Below are 13,867 nucleotides of genomic sequence, written 5' to 3' on the forward strand. Positions count from 1 at the left end.
ACCTGCATGGACGCTGACACTGACACAGGTGAGAAAGGGACACAAAGAGCCAGAATACAAATAGGTAACAAAGTTAAAGGTGATCCTGTTTCCTGTTAACATACAGCTTAAATATGGTAATGTGTAAATATTATTTATGTACACAGTATGTTCATATATACAAGAATGTAAGTGACTGCAGAAAACCTATGTTACTCATTGATTCTCTCACCCCACCCCCGCACGCTCAGGACATTTTCACACATACCTGTTTTCACACCAGTTGATTTGACCAGCTGATTCCCAGCAGACACTGATGAAGCACAGACGAGAGAGAAGAAATCAATCAATTTCGAACTGAGTCTGATGTGATTAATAAGTCCAAACAGCTTAGCATTAGATTCAAGACTAGCTTCCAAACCATCATCTTTAATAATGGTGTTATAAAGCAGTTTCTCAGAAACTTTGTAAAACTCTGCAGCAAATATGAGAAAACACTGGGCTGCAGATATTCCTGAGTCTGGGATTAAAAACAGAATCTTTGGCTAGCTTTACTACGCCTACAAATTCTGTCCCAGTCTTCAGTTCCTGTGTAAATGTATGACCAAAGTTAGTGACAAAGGGCAGCCCTGGTGGATTGCAGCACCCAGTGGGCTGGTCTGAGTATCATGACCATCTCTACGGTTTACAGAGAATGGTTGGAAATGAGAAACTATGCAGTGAGCTGCAGTTGTCTGTGACAAAATGCCTTAATGGTGTTAGAGAACTGGCTATATTGAGTTATTTGAGTCTCCATTGGCCTAAGTATGCAGAAGAGCATCTCTGAGAGCACAACACATCAAACCTTGAAGATGATGGGCAGCAGCAAAAGACCACACTGGGTGCATTCCTGTCAGCTAAGAACAGGAAACGTAGAGTAAAATTCACACAGGTTCACCAAAACTGGACAACAGAAGATCGTAGAAATGTTGTTTGGTCTGAATTGGTCAGAATTTTATATGAACAACATAAAATCATGGATCCATCCAGCTTTTTATCCACACTCCAGCCTGCTGCTGGTGGTGTAATTGTGGGCATAATTTATTTGCATGCTCTGGGATCGTTAGTACCAACTGAGCATCATTAAAAACCACAGCCTGAGTACCGTTTCTGTCCAGCTGTTTGTGACCACAGTGGACCAACCTTCTGTGGATGATCTTCAGTGTTATAAAGATCAGATCTGCAGCAAATATGAGGTTTTTATATCAATATGGACCAAAATCTAGGAGGAATATTTCCAGCACTTTGTTGAATTACAGTAGAATGAGTACTAGCAAGTGTTTGTCCTGCCTCTCTCCCATCAACTCAACCGTCCCTGAGCCTGAATTTAAGGGGGAAAGTTGTCTGATTGTTGGAGCTTTCTCTGTATCATTGTAGTCTTTACCTTACTACGTGCACCGAGGCAACTGCTTTTGTGATTTACCACTATATTTTTAAAATGTCATTGAATTGAAAATCACATCCAGCATGTATCTTCCAGGTTTGAGCCTGAGGCCAGCTGGTGTATCAGGTTTCTTTGACCATTGACTGTTTAAGGTCAGGCTTCTCTGCTTTAATAATGTATTACAGCACAGAGATGAAGCAGTGTGAGAGATAAGAGAGTCTGTGCTGCTCTGAATAGGCTTCTCAGGTATCATCCTGGATAATTCAACACCATCACAGACATTGATTTATTTTCTCTCTTAAACAAAAATAAAATCACGTCTGTGGCGTCTCCATGTGAAGCAGCTTTTTGAAGTGGCACACGGGCCAAGTCCAGCCTGAGGCAGACAGCAGACATCACACGAGGCTGATTCCTCTAAAAAAACCAACAAAAAACAAACTACAAAACAGCTGGACATTCAGCCAGAGGAGCCACTGCCTCTTCAAATCTAGTCCTCAGCAGCTGACATGAAAACGTATCTCTGCGTTCATCCGTCAGTTTGGAGCAAAGCGTCTCTGAAAAGTAATCAGTCAGGCTGACAAATGGCAGCAAGAGCTGGAGAAAAGATATCTGCCAACAAAGATCACAGGAACCAGAGATCATTTCTAAGTAAAGAGAAAGGAACTCTATAATACAGCTGGGATGGGTTTCAGAATCAGAGTCTCCGGGTAAACTGTTGGACTGCTGCAGGTTTACACAAATATACTGTATTCAACATAGGACAATTATTCTGGAGGTCATAAACACTGTATATCATATCAAAATGAAAACATACTCAACACTTGATTGACATTCGAGTTAATGTGGACTTTTGATACAGTCTGAATCTGGAAACAGTCTGTGCTTCCTTTCAGCTGGTCACCATTGTAATTCAGTGATAACTGCCTACCTGCAGCTAAACATATGGGATGGATAACAAATAATGAGCATCATCCAATGAGCTGATAACATTTCAAACAAGTGACTCAGTGATGATATCTCTCCCACTCATTCAAAACAAGAACAAACTAAATCCTCCCACTCACTCAAACTTTTCTCATCATATTTCTCATTATAAGTTTTGTTTTTGAGATCTGGCTCTCCAAAAAAAAGTAAAAAACTTCTTAGTCATAATTACGACATACAATGTGCTTATGAAAAATAAGTTTTATTGTCTTGCTCTGAATTAAAGTTGTAAAAGCCATAGGCAGCTTTCAATGAGTCTGCTGAGCTTAATCACTACCTCAAATGTCTGTTACTCGTCTACTTTTCAGGTTGCAGGTCTGCAAGTTGTGAAGCTGAAAATCAGTTTGATGGTCAAAACAATTTCTGCCTTTTGAAAACCCTGGATTTGGTGGTTCCCAATCGGCAGTAAATATCCCAAGAGTCACTTGTACAGTAGTCACAGGGTATGCAAAAGATTAGCCTAACCAATCTGAGAAACACTGAAACTTTCACAAAGTTAATGAACCTGAACAGGTTTAGCTGAAAAGTTAAGTTAGTTAAAAGTCATGGAGTAGGAGTGAAAATAGAGAGTTAAAAAAAAACAAAAAACGGTTTGCTGAACAATTGTTGGATTGCTACATAGCTTAGACACAGTTAAATATAATACAGGAACAGTTCAAGGAGCTGCTAAAATTAGGAATAAAATATTGGAAACCAGTGACTAAAAATATTGCAGTAAGTGATAATTTTAGGTACCATTACAGCTAACCAAAACTATTTGATAAAGTATAATAAACAGCTGAAATAAAAATTACTTATTCTTACTGGAATATTTAGCAGTGCAAAAATTGTTATTCTGAAACTTAAAATATAGCTTAGCAGTTGAAAGTGATGAAGCATAGATAGGCATGAAAAAAATCAAAAAATAAATCGGTTAAATACAATCAATATCAAATGATGAAAAGCTGTCAGTTAAACAGGATCAACTCAAAATGACTTCCTGTGGCCGTTCCAGTTTTAATGGTGGTCACGTAACAGTGAATAGCTGTTAAAGGAAGTAAAAGCTAAAAACAGTGGCTTCATGGTTGGATTAATAAGCCAGCTGTTATAGATGAATGATTAAATAAGATTGCTAAACATAGCTGAATGATGGTAAGCTGATAAAAGTAAATGGTAAACTGAAAGTAACCAAGATCCAGTTTAAACAAGTTTAAATGAATACTTGATGATGATGAAAGGTGTTAACTGGGGGCTTCTTGAGTCCACCTGATCAGTCACTGGGACTGTGTCAGGTGAAATAATGTTAAGTTAAGCTTAAAAAGTTTAGAATTAATACAGATTTTTAAAATTATCCTAATTTAAATCATGTCATCTTGTCTATGACTAAATGCAACTGAGGCGGCTTCTGTCTTACTTTGGTCTCTCTCAGGTTTGGCAGTGTTGCAGAGGATCCTGGACACGGCGGCAGAACGAAGTTGGCAGGTCACCTCGGTTAACCTGGATAGTCTCACAGAGCCGGCCTTCATCAAGCTGCTGGCTGACCTCGACTACAAGAAGGACTTCCAGATCATCATCGACTGCGAGCTGAAACGCCTCAACTACATCCTCAACCTGGTAAAGCAGTCTGAAACCAAAACCAGTGGCCTCCACTCTGTCTGCATACGAATTACTGCCTGATACTTCTGATGGCCTACAGTAATGATAGTTTGTATTAGCATGAAATTTTATCAGTGCTCTGGTGTGAGATGTCAGAAATGCTGATTGTATAACTGTTATTATAATTTTTGTATTTTTATTTTTAGTAGATAATTTGTTTTGTTCAGTACAAAACTCCTCCCGCCCTGTGGTACCTGGGAGAGGTTCCAGCCCTCCAGCAACCCTAAACTGGATGAACAGTTTGGAAAGTGCATGCATGGATGGTTCCCTCTCCATTCATATAATAAAAAAGTTCTTGTCAATAACTTCCCAAATAGCTGCTGAGTGGCAGGACTAATAACTGGGCAGGTAATGTTTCTTCCTGATCTTGTGGAAATACAGCCAACTGAATATTGCCTTGGAGCTTTCCTCAAGTCTCCAAGCTCCTTTGGTTTCACCCTCGCTCTCCACCATCTTGAATTATTTGGGGAAAATCACTGATTTGTTTTTTTCTGTAAGCCTGCCTTTACAGCGAAGCTGAACCCAACTAAAAGCCGGTGGTTTCAGTTTTTTTTAATCCACTTGTCAGTCTAAATTTAATTAATAGTCACAGTTTCATGTAAGTGTTATTTAAGGGCAGAAACAAACTGAATTTTGGATGATTTTAGCTTCTTCCTCTAATCACCTCTTGAAACTGGTAACAGTTTTATGTTGAGTCATTCCATCTGAAATCAACATGAGCCTTCAGCTCGACTGTCTAAAGTTTGGACACAGAATGGTTGCGTTGAAATCGTAGATTCGTATATCAAATATTCTCCAGCACCATGAACTTGACAAGGATAAGTGGAAGAGGATGAATGGATGTGAAATATCAGAAGTTGTACCACAGAAACAAAAACATCAGTAGATAGTCTAATCAAACTCAAACACAGCTCTGGAGTTTTCCAGGTGGTACTCTAACTCCAACAGGAAATAATTTTGTTGAATATGTGCATATTTTTCATTTTTGAAATTTTCTGCCCTGGAGGAGTCTAAAAAGGAAACTTAACGATTCTAAGAGACATTAAAAACTCAACAAGGACCAATGTCATGTTTCTGTATATAAAATTTGATGTGAGCAGGCTTGAAAGCCAAGCTGCTGTCTCCGTACTCTGATATAACACACCAGCCCTCTAACCTCTGCTACCATATTAGTGATTAGAAACCATACCAGTGCTATAACAAGACAGTTACAGTATTTTTCTGATTGGCCCCTCATGACATCACACAGATCCAATACTGTGAAAACCGGAGTGCTTTGGCCTGCAGGGATTATGGACACCATCTTCATTGTATTGAATCAGAGTTTTTTCCCCTTTAATGAGAATAACAGTGGCACTTTAACTCAGACTCTTCTGGGATGATCCCGTTCTCTGTGTCGGTTAATGAGAAGCTCGTGTCTAAGCAAACCCTCGATGCGACGAGCAGTGCCGCGGAGCTAAAGTGAACAGAACAATGCGGCCCTGATGAGCTGACACTGACTGTGTGTAAAAAAGAAACAGATTTCATATTCAGCGTGGCAGCATGGCGCAGAAAGTAATAACCAGATGGCAGTCAAAGATTAATTAGACCTCATGAATTAAATTTAATGACAATTTCTGTTTGGAATATTCAACAGATATCAGGCTTTAAAAAGCTCAACAACCTGTCTGCTGTTACGAGAGGGAGCCGCAGGATTAGGTGCCACTCTGCATGACTAAAACTCACCACACAGCACGGCTTTTTTCCCCCAGACTCGGCACGGTTTTGGCTCGGCTCGGCTTGGCACTGTTACTGTGCTGCTTTTCATCCCCTTGGCTCCCTCTGGGAAGCTGCTGTTGTCTGCCAGCTGCTAAGAGCCTATTAGAGGCAGTGTTAGTGCGACAGTAGAGTCTGAACAGGCGTCGTCAGAGCACCACAGATAGGTGTGAACCTGAAGGTGGAAGGGTTCCTCAGGTGAGAGGAGGGCTCAGAGTTAGGATTTCTTCAGTGACTTCTCAGTTGTCTTTGTTTTTGCTAATGCTGTGACTCACACACAGCTGCTGGTGTTGAAAAATTAAATTATGGGACAGGAAAAGAGCAGAATCGTCCCCAAATGATCTCCTAATGAGCCTCTTTAACATCGTTACAGCACTGATGACTATTTGGTTCATTTGTGGGAATAAAGTTCTGGGAAAGAGAAATTTGAATAATTTATATTTTAGAAGGTTTAGTGTTCCTAAAGTAGAAAAACAAAACTTTCTTTTTTCACAGAATTCCATATTATATCTTCTAATTTTCCAGCAATATTTAGAAAGTATTTTATAGTCATAAATTTCACAGTACAAGTGTTTTCAGTGATAGCCAGTACTCCTGTGTCACGGATCGTACCAACCAGTAGCACATAAGAGCGGGGAAACGGGAAAGCTTATCCAGGAAGACTCCGAGAGGCTGGATTTGGCTGCGGTGCTCGGCGCTCCTGCCCACAGAGATATTCCAGCTTTTAGAAATAATTATGCTTTTTGGTTGTTGTATATAAAATAACCAAATGTGAAAATATTTTCCAGGTGACTCTTTCAGAATCTGTGGATTATTCTTTATATAACTTTAATAAATAAATACAATAATATATAAAACATTAACTTCAGCCATTTCAACTTCATACTGTAAAAACTTTCAGAGCTTCAGGCCTCAGCGTACATGAGGTGGATTAAATTTGGTGCTTTCAAATGATGTTGTGGCATCTTTGAGGCCTCATAACTTGTTAATCACAGAAGATAGAAACATGAAATCTGCAGGACTGAAAAACATGCTTAAGGTCTGTTAAAACCTGCAAACAAATCAGTATTAGATTATAAGGACAAAGATATCGATATAAATGTAATGTAGCCGACGGATTCTGCACACTCATTTTCCTGGTACTGTGGAAAAGGCGGGCGTTACATACACATTCACAGTCTGGTGATAGAAGCAGGCCCAGGTCCCAGCTGGCAGGATAAAAACTTCACTCTATCAGACTGGAAAAGTTCTCACCGAAGGCTCCGGGTTTATATTTTAGAAAATGACTCAGAGCCAGAACGTGAGCCTCACATCTAAATGGAGGTTAAAAAAAAGCTCTTATGTTCTAACTTGCTTCGAGCAGCTCGCTCTCCGACATGGTGTTCGAGGTTTTACCTAAAATGGACTTTTTGAAGTTTCCTGCAGTGATTTATCAGAAAAGAAGTCAAAGACAACCAGCGTGTGTTCCTCTACGTCAGCGACGTTACACTAGTGCAGTTATAATACATCCCATAATACTGAAACTCAGAGCTGGTTATAACAACAGGCACATGACGATTTTATATTAAATCAATCTGTTTATTTTTTACTAATTGTTCCCTCAAAGATAATAAATAACTCTGAGGTTATTGACATGGCAGTCACGTTTTATTATCCACAGGGATGATGATGATGATGATGGCGATGATGATGCTGTTAAGTGTGGTTATATTTCTCTGTGTTTTCCTGTTGTGTGAGTTGATCAGCTGCAACGTTAATTATTTCTTATTTATTGGAACGAGTGTTTTATAAAGTCATCAGTCGTGAATGTCTGTGATGTCATGTGGATGGAAATCCTTATATGGTCACCTCTAGTCCCAATAGCTCCCGTTTGAGCTTTGTGTTTACGAGTGGCAGCCAATCAGCAGAAAGTTCAGAGGCTCAGTGTGAGATATATTAGGATTGCTTTGGGCTGTGATTCATGCAGAGCTACTCTGGCAGAGTAAAAGAACAAAACTATGAAGCAGGAAGTTGGCGGTTCGTGTCCTTATGTTGTTTTATAATCTTTTCATGCATACATGTTTATCACAGACCCCACGAACACAGAGTTGTTCTGTTTGAGCTTCTCAGTGTTCAGAGCAGCTGGATTTTCTGCTCAGTGTCTTCAGCTGCAGCTGCTTTACTGTCCAGATTTTGGTGGAACACTCTGATTTCAGAGAGAGACTTCAAAATTCAGGAAGAAGGAACATTTGTTATCAGCTGGGATCAGTTTGTAAGAGGGCAGCAGGAGTGAGACGAGAAGCCAAAGGTGCTCAGTGGGAACTCTGGCCAGAAACCAGCCGTCATTTGGGAAATTCCTCTTTCTGCTGAACTCCAGCTGGCTGAATGAGACTCAAGTATCAGGTGGCTTGTTGGATCTGTGAAATGAAGCCATTGGCTTCAGCATCACCGTTTAGTTTGGCTGAAATGATCAGGTGGTGCTCGCTTCGGCTCAAATTGGTTCATTTAGTCCAGCTGGATGTGGTGAAAGTTTCAGGTGAGTGACGACAGTGACTTCAGATGGAAGGCTGATTTTTACAGAAAGTTGATTCTGATCATGTGGACGCAGAGTTTTCAGGGGGAGAAACATTTCATCGGTCACTGAGGTGACTGCAGCTGATACTGATGTGTCACATGACGATGACTGAAAACTCAACATCCAGATGAACAGAATCAATTTTCTTTCAGCTCCGCGATGTGGCAAAAGTCAGAAAATCATAACGGTCCAATTGGGACTGATAAATAAATAAATGACAAAATGATAAAAATAACAACAACAACAACAACAACAACAACAACAACAACAACAACAACAACAACAACAACAAAAAAACAACCACTGACAGCTTTCACAACCTTGTGGTCTAGCTGTGGGCCCACTGCACCAGCATCCTGTTGTGCTCGAGCTTTAGGGAGATCTTTGGTATCACAGTCACACAAAACATTCAGAGTGTACTGCTGTCTGCACACAGACAGGGTCATACTATGTGAACTTCACAATAACATAATTCAGCAACCATTTTGGACATGAGAGAAAAAAAAAACAAATTACTCCTGAAAAATGAGAATTATTTTTTAAGTCCAGACAGCCTGTACATTATACCTGAGTAAAAACCAGTTCAAAATCATCTCAACTTCATACTAAGAAGTTATGAAGGTGTTCGATAATGTGCATCCGGGTCAGGTGTGGTAATGTGTTGTGTTCCCAGTACAGAGCTGAGCAGTCAACCTTAACCTTCTTTACAACCGAGAAAAATTCTAAGCTGAGGCCATAAATCTAAACACGCAGAAAAGCACTTGTCACTCCTACTAACTCAGGAAAATGTCATATTTTCTTCTCATTTTTGCTCATCTAGTGATGGATTTTTCTGAACACTCGTATCATTTCATGTGTTTTTAACAGACACAAACGCAGCTCACACAGAATGCAAAGTTAGCTCCTATTCAGCTAACAGATGCAGATGCCTGCTAATCAGAGCAAAATTCCATTGGACAAACCTGGTGTGTTAGTGCCACTAACTACACAGCAGATAACTACATTACAAAAGCTCCCGAGGGCATCAAGTCAAATATGGTCCTCAGGTCCAGGTCAGGGACTGTGGCCATCAGATGAACTGCAGGTTTTGGTGACAGTGTTGCTGTTGCTGTTCAATATCCAAATTCTTTGACTTAGTAAAATTACGACATGCATCTTTCACTGTTTTGTACACATTTAATATAACAACCGTTAAGTGTTTGATCACAATATGAAAATTATCATCAGCTGAATTTGTTTGCTGTGAATGAACGCCAAGAAAAACCAGAGGAACGAAGTGTTGGCTGGAAGCGAAAGGAGAGGAGGTGAAGAGGAGGGACGCTCCAGCAGCGTTCTCCTCCCTTCATCCTCCAGAAGTGCCGAGTGATGCAGAGCAGCTGTTCGCGAACGCTCTTCGACTGCCGCTCATTAAAAGCCGGACCTGAGAGGAAGGCGTCAAACAACACCTGCTCCTTCCTCCTCCTCTTCATAAACTCTCTCCTTTTTCTCCATCTTCCTTCCTTCCTGTCGTCTGTCAGTGGAGTCATGAATCTGAGGAGAGCTTCTTGCTTTCTTTCCAGCTCCTCCTGATAGCAAAGATGGGCAATTAATTCCTCAAAGAGCAGCTGAGTCTTCCAATTAGCAGCTGTTTGAGAGGACACACACACACATGGAGATGATTGTGATGAATGTGTGATGGGTGCTTTTTATCATCATTAGAAACATCAGAAAAATGTAATTAGCATATCATTTACTGTGACTCTCGCTCCCGCTCAGATTGCTGCTCAGAAGAGGAACTTGAAGAACTACCACTACATCCTGGCCAATCTGGTGAGTTCAGGCTCAGCTTCCACACACACAGGGCTGAGGTGAAGGATGTATGCAGATGACTTTAACAGTGCGCACAAACTTTCCAGAGACGTGAAAGCGCTTGCTGTTGTCAGCATGTGGAGCTGTTTCCAAATAAACTGCAGCGTTTCAGTTCATTAATTTAAAGAGCTAGAAATTTCATTTAGTACATTTGGAAATATGCAGGCTTTCTTTTAACACTTAAAGAAATAAACTAAACTCGAAACACAGAGTAGTGCAAATAAATTCCAGATAATGATGCCATTGTTTATTTATACTGAAGACAGGGTTGTATGGGATGCAGTGAAAGTTCAGGCTGTGAAACCTGTTGCTTTCGTGTGTGTGTGTGTGTGTGTGTGTGTGTGTGTTAGGGGTTCTTGGACCTGAACGTCACAGAATTTCAGAAGCTTGGACCGAACGTGACCGGCTTCCAGCTGGTGAATCGGTCAGATCCAGCTGTGCAGAAAATCAATCAGAACTGGCTGGACTTCGACAACAAAGACCTCAAAGTGGCTCGCAGGAGGCTCAAGGTACACACACACACACACACAGTTTTCATATCTTTTCTTTGTGAGGAAATCAGAATTGTATTCTCCCTGTCATGGCTGTGTGCAGGCAGGCAGGAAGAGAGGACCCAAAATGCAGGACTCACGGAGGCAAACTTAAGTCAAAACACTCAGCTTTATTGCTGGAAAGTAACAGAACAAAAACTAAGTAAACTGAGAATACAAAACAAACTAGGCAGGCTGGGAAACAGAACACACAGTGAAAGTGAGGGTGAGCAGACATTAACGACGCAACAGAGAGCAAAGGCAAACACAGGGCTTATATACACTGGGGAGTAATCAGGGAATGGGAAACAGGAGGGAGACACAGCTGGGAGAAATCAGACTAACGAGACAGGGGAGAAGTAAAACTGAACACACTGACATCAGACTGGGACTATCAAAATACAACACAAAACACAAAACAAATCACAAAGACGCAGACTTGACACTGAGAGGCAGACTGAAAGAATATAACACATGGAACCCAGAGACGACAGAGACTTAAGGAAGAATAAACATCACACCAGAACCAAAGTGAAACATCTATTTATAATAATCATAAAAACAGGATAGCTAAAGAATCAGACATAAATCATAATACAGAAAAACACCAAAACATAAGAAACAGAAAATGCTGGGTCAAAATGACCCAGAACTGTAACACTCCCAGTATAAATGACGTGTTGACACTGTTGTTCTGACATCATGTTTACAGGTGTGATATAAATGGTCATTTGTAGCTGCACTTGAATATCGTCACTCTGCTGAAGCAAAAGGAATGAACAGGTGTTGTTCAGGCTAAAGCAGCAGTGACACAAACACAAACTATCATTCACAGATACTTTTCCATCCACCTCATTGCTTTAATTCACACTTGTTTCTTCTATTTTACTTCTATTTTGAATCTATTTAAGGAAAGAACAAAAAAACCCACATTTCTGCCTGTTTAAAGCAAAAGCTCGTCTCATTGTGTCACCAATAAAACTGTGAACATAATCACTGTCCTCCTGCCTGACTGCTCAGTACACAGGAGCTCTGACCTATGATGGTGTCAGCGTCATGGCAACGGCATTCCAGAATCTGCGGAGGCAACGGATCGACATCTCTCGCCGGGGCAACGCAGGGGAGTGCCTGGCCAACCCGCCCGCTCCGTGGGGACAGGGCATCGATATCCAGAGAGCCCTGCAGCAGGTACGCACAAACAGCACACAGGCAGAACTGAGAGTGGGTCCAGAGGGAGCAGCTGCCACAGAAGCCCCACCCACCCGCTGTTCAAAACTTCTGTTTGTGAAAAACAGCCAATCAGAAAAAAGTTAGTTTAAAGGGAGATAAATAAGGATTATTTTGAACTGTGAATCACGTAAACCTGCTCCAATCCACGAATAGAAATACGGAGGAGGGAATGAGGAGAACACTCCCTCTTTAAAAACACCAATATTTTTGGGTCCTCTGAGAAAGTAAATATTAACTCCGAGCTGTTCTCAGATCCTCAGGCTGCTCCAGCAGCTCAGAGAAAATGAAAAATGAAAGTTTTGTCCTGAATTGTCCCAGAAATGTCCTAGTCTGTAGATCGAAAAACATGTCAAACAAACGGAGCGTGAAGCACTTTAAACACAGAGGAATTTAAAATCAATGTAAGTGTTAAAAGCAGAAATAACGGGCTCTCTCCATCAGTGCTGCCGAGCTCTTCTGGTTATGAAATCCTGCAGTTTTTCATTTTTGCTTTGGTTTTCTTTGTGTTCGCAGGTTCGTCTGGAGGGGCTGACGGGTCACGTCCAGTTCGATGAGCGTGGACATCGAACCAACTACACTCTGACTGTGATGGAGCTCAGCCACATCGGACCCCGGAAGGTGCTGCTCCCGCTGCTTGTTGTTTTGTTCAGTTCAGTCCGGTTTTGTGTGGAATTGCACTCAGCAGGTTTTCACTGCATCAGCTCCTTCCAGTAATTAGCTCCCTCTCCTCAGATTAAAGCTGCGATAATCAGTGAAATCAGCCTCTGCTGCGTTTGTTTGCTGCAGAAACCTGCCGACTCTCAGCTTTCTATTAAATTCCATCAAACGGAGCATCACACAACGACTTATCATTGTGATGAGCTGGTTAGTTCTGCTTACTTTGTAGTTTACAAGACATCAGAGTGGGATATTTTAAAGTTTGATGGGCCCTATGGAAGAAACCAATAGATAAATGTTTTCAAAAATTGCCAGAGGCCTCTGGAACTTTATAGTGTACAACACCCAAAAGACACCAAATGGCACAAAACAACAGCAAATGGATGCAAAATTACAAAAAAAAAAAAAAAAAAGTAACCAAAACTGATACAAACCAGCACAAGCGATGCAAAAAATAAATATAATTATACAAAATGACTCAAAAGGCCCGTAAAACTTGAGTGAAATGCAGACGTGAAATGTAAAAGTGAGTTCAGAGATGTGACATGATATTTGATTTCAAACTATAATGAGATATTTAGAATCCCCATATGCCTTTATGTTATCAATACAAACGATGGTAGTAGGGATCAGTTTTAAATAGCTCTATAGCATTATTATCACTTTCACCTTGAAGGAGAGGTCAGAGGTCAAATATGATTTTCATATGGCACTTTCTATAAGTTGACAAAACACATTACACTTGAAAGAATCATAGTTTCTAAGTTATGAAACTATCTCTCAGTTTTCCACCAATAAATTATTAAGTTTGAGCTTGAAGGCCTCCAAAGGTTAATGGATTGTAAACATGAGCTGGCTCTGCACCTCCTTCAGAATTCATTCAAAACCTTTCGAGCAAACACTACCAAAAACATGACAATGTATGTGGTGGTAATTAAACCTAAAAAGAGCAAAACCAGACAGGAACAGACAGAACTGAGGCAAAAAAATGATAAAATAGTTAGTAAATGTACTGCATCTATCGGGGGTACCTCAAGGTTCAGAATCTTCCCCAAAGAGACTTCGCCATGTGGATCAATTCAGTGACCTTCCAACTGGTAGATGACCTGTTTGACTCCCTTTGACCCTGTTTGAAACAAAATGTCTGGAAAAGAAACACCAGCAACAACTATAATCAACTAAAAGTGATGAAAAACTTCATCTAAGTAAATGAAAAATGCAAAGCAGAAATAAAGAGAGAGACCCAATGAGATCAACAGATCAACAAAAAAA

At 40.6% G+C, this 13,867-nt stretch overlaps 1 protein-coding gene across 1 annotated transcript in view; it reads left to right on the top strand.

The window, feature by feature from the left end:
* Positions 1-13,867, top strand: part of LOC116335735 (glutamate receptor 1-like) — a 95,541-nt gene that overhangs the window by 35,822 nt on the left and 45,852 nt on the right. Inside the window, exons 3-7 of the mRNA XM_039618381.1 lie at positions 3,795-3,979; positions 10,086-10,139; positions 10,529-10,687; positions 11,729-11,896; positions 12,452-12,556. Coding sequence (XP_039474315.1) covers positions 3,795-3,979; positions 10,086-10,139; positions 10,529-10,687; positions 11,729-11,896; positions 12,452-12,556 — 671 coding nt within the window. The remainder of the gene's footprint in view (positions 1-3,794; positions 3,980-10,085; positions 10,140-10,528; positions 10,688-11,728; positions 11,897-12,451; positions 12,557-13,867) is intronic.

The sequence above is a fragment of the Oreochromis aureus genome, linkage group 10, assembly GCF_013358895.1.
Source record: "Oreochromis aureus strain Israel breed Guangdong linkage group 10, ZZ_aureus, whole genome shotgun sequence".
Lineage (NCBI taxonomy): Eukaryota > Metazoa > Chordata > Actinopteri > Cichliformes > Cichlidae > Oreochromis > Oreochromis aureus.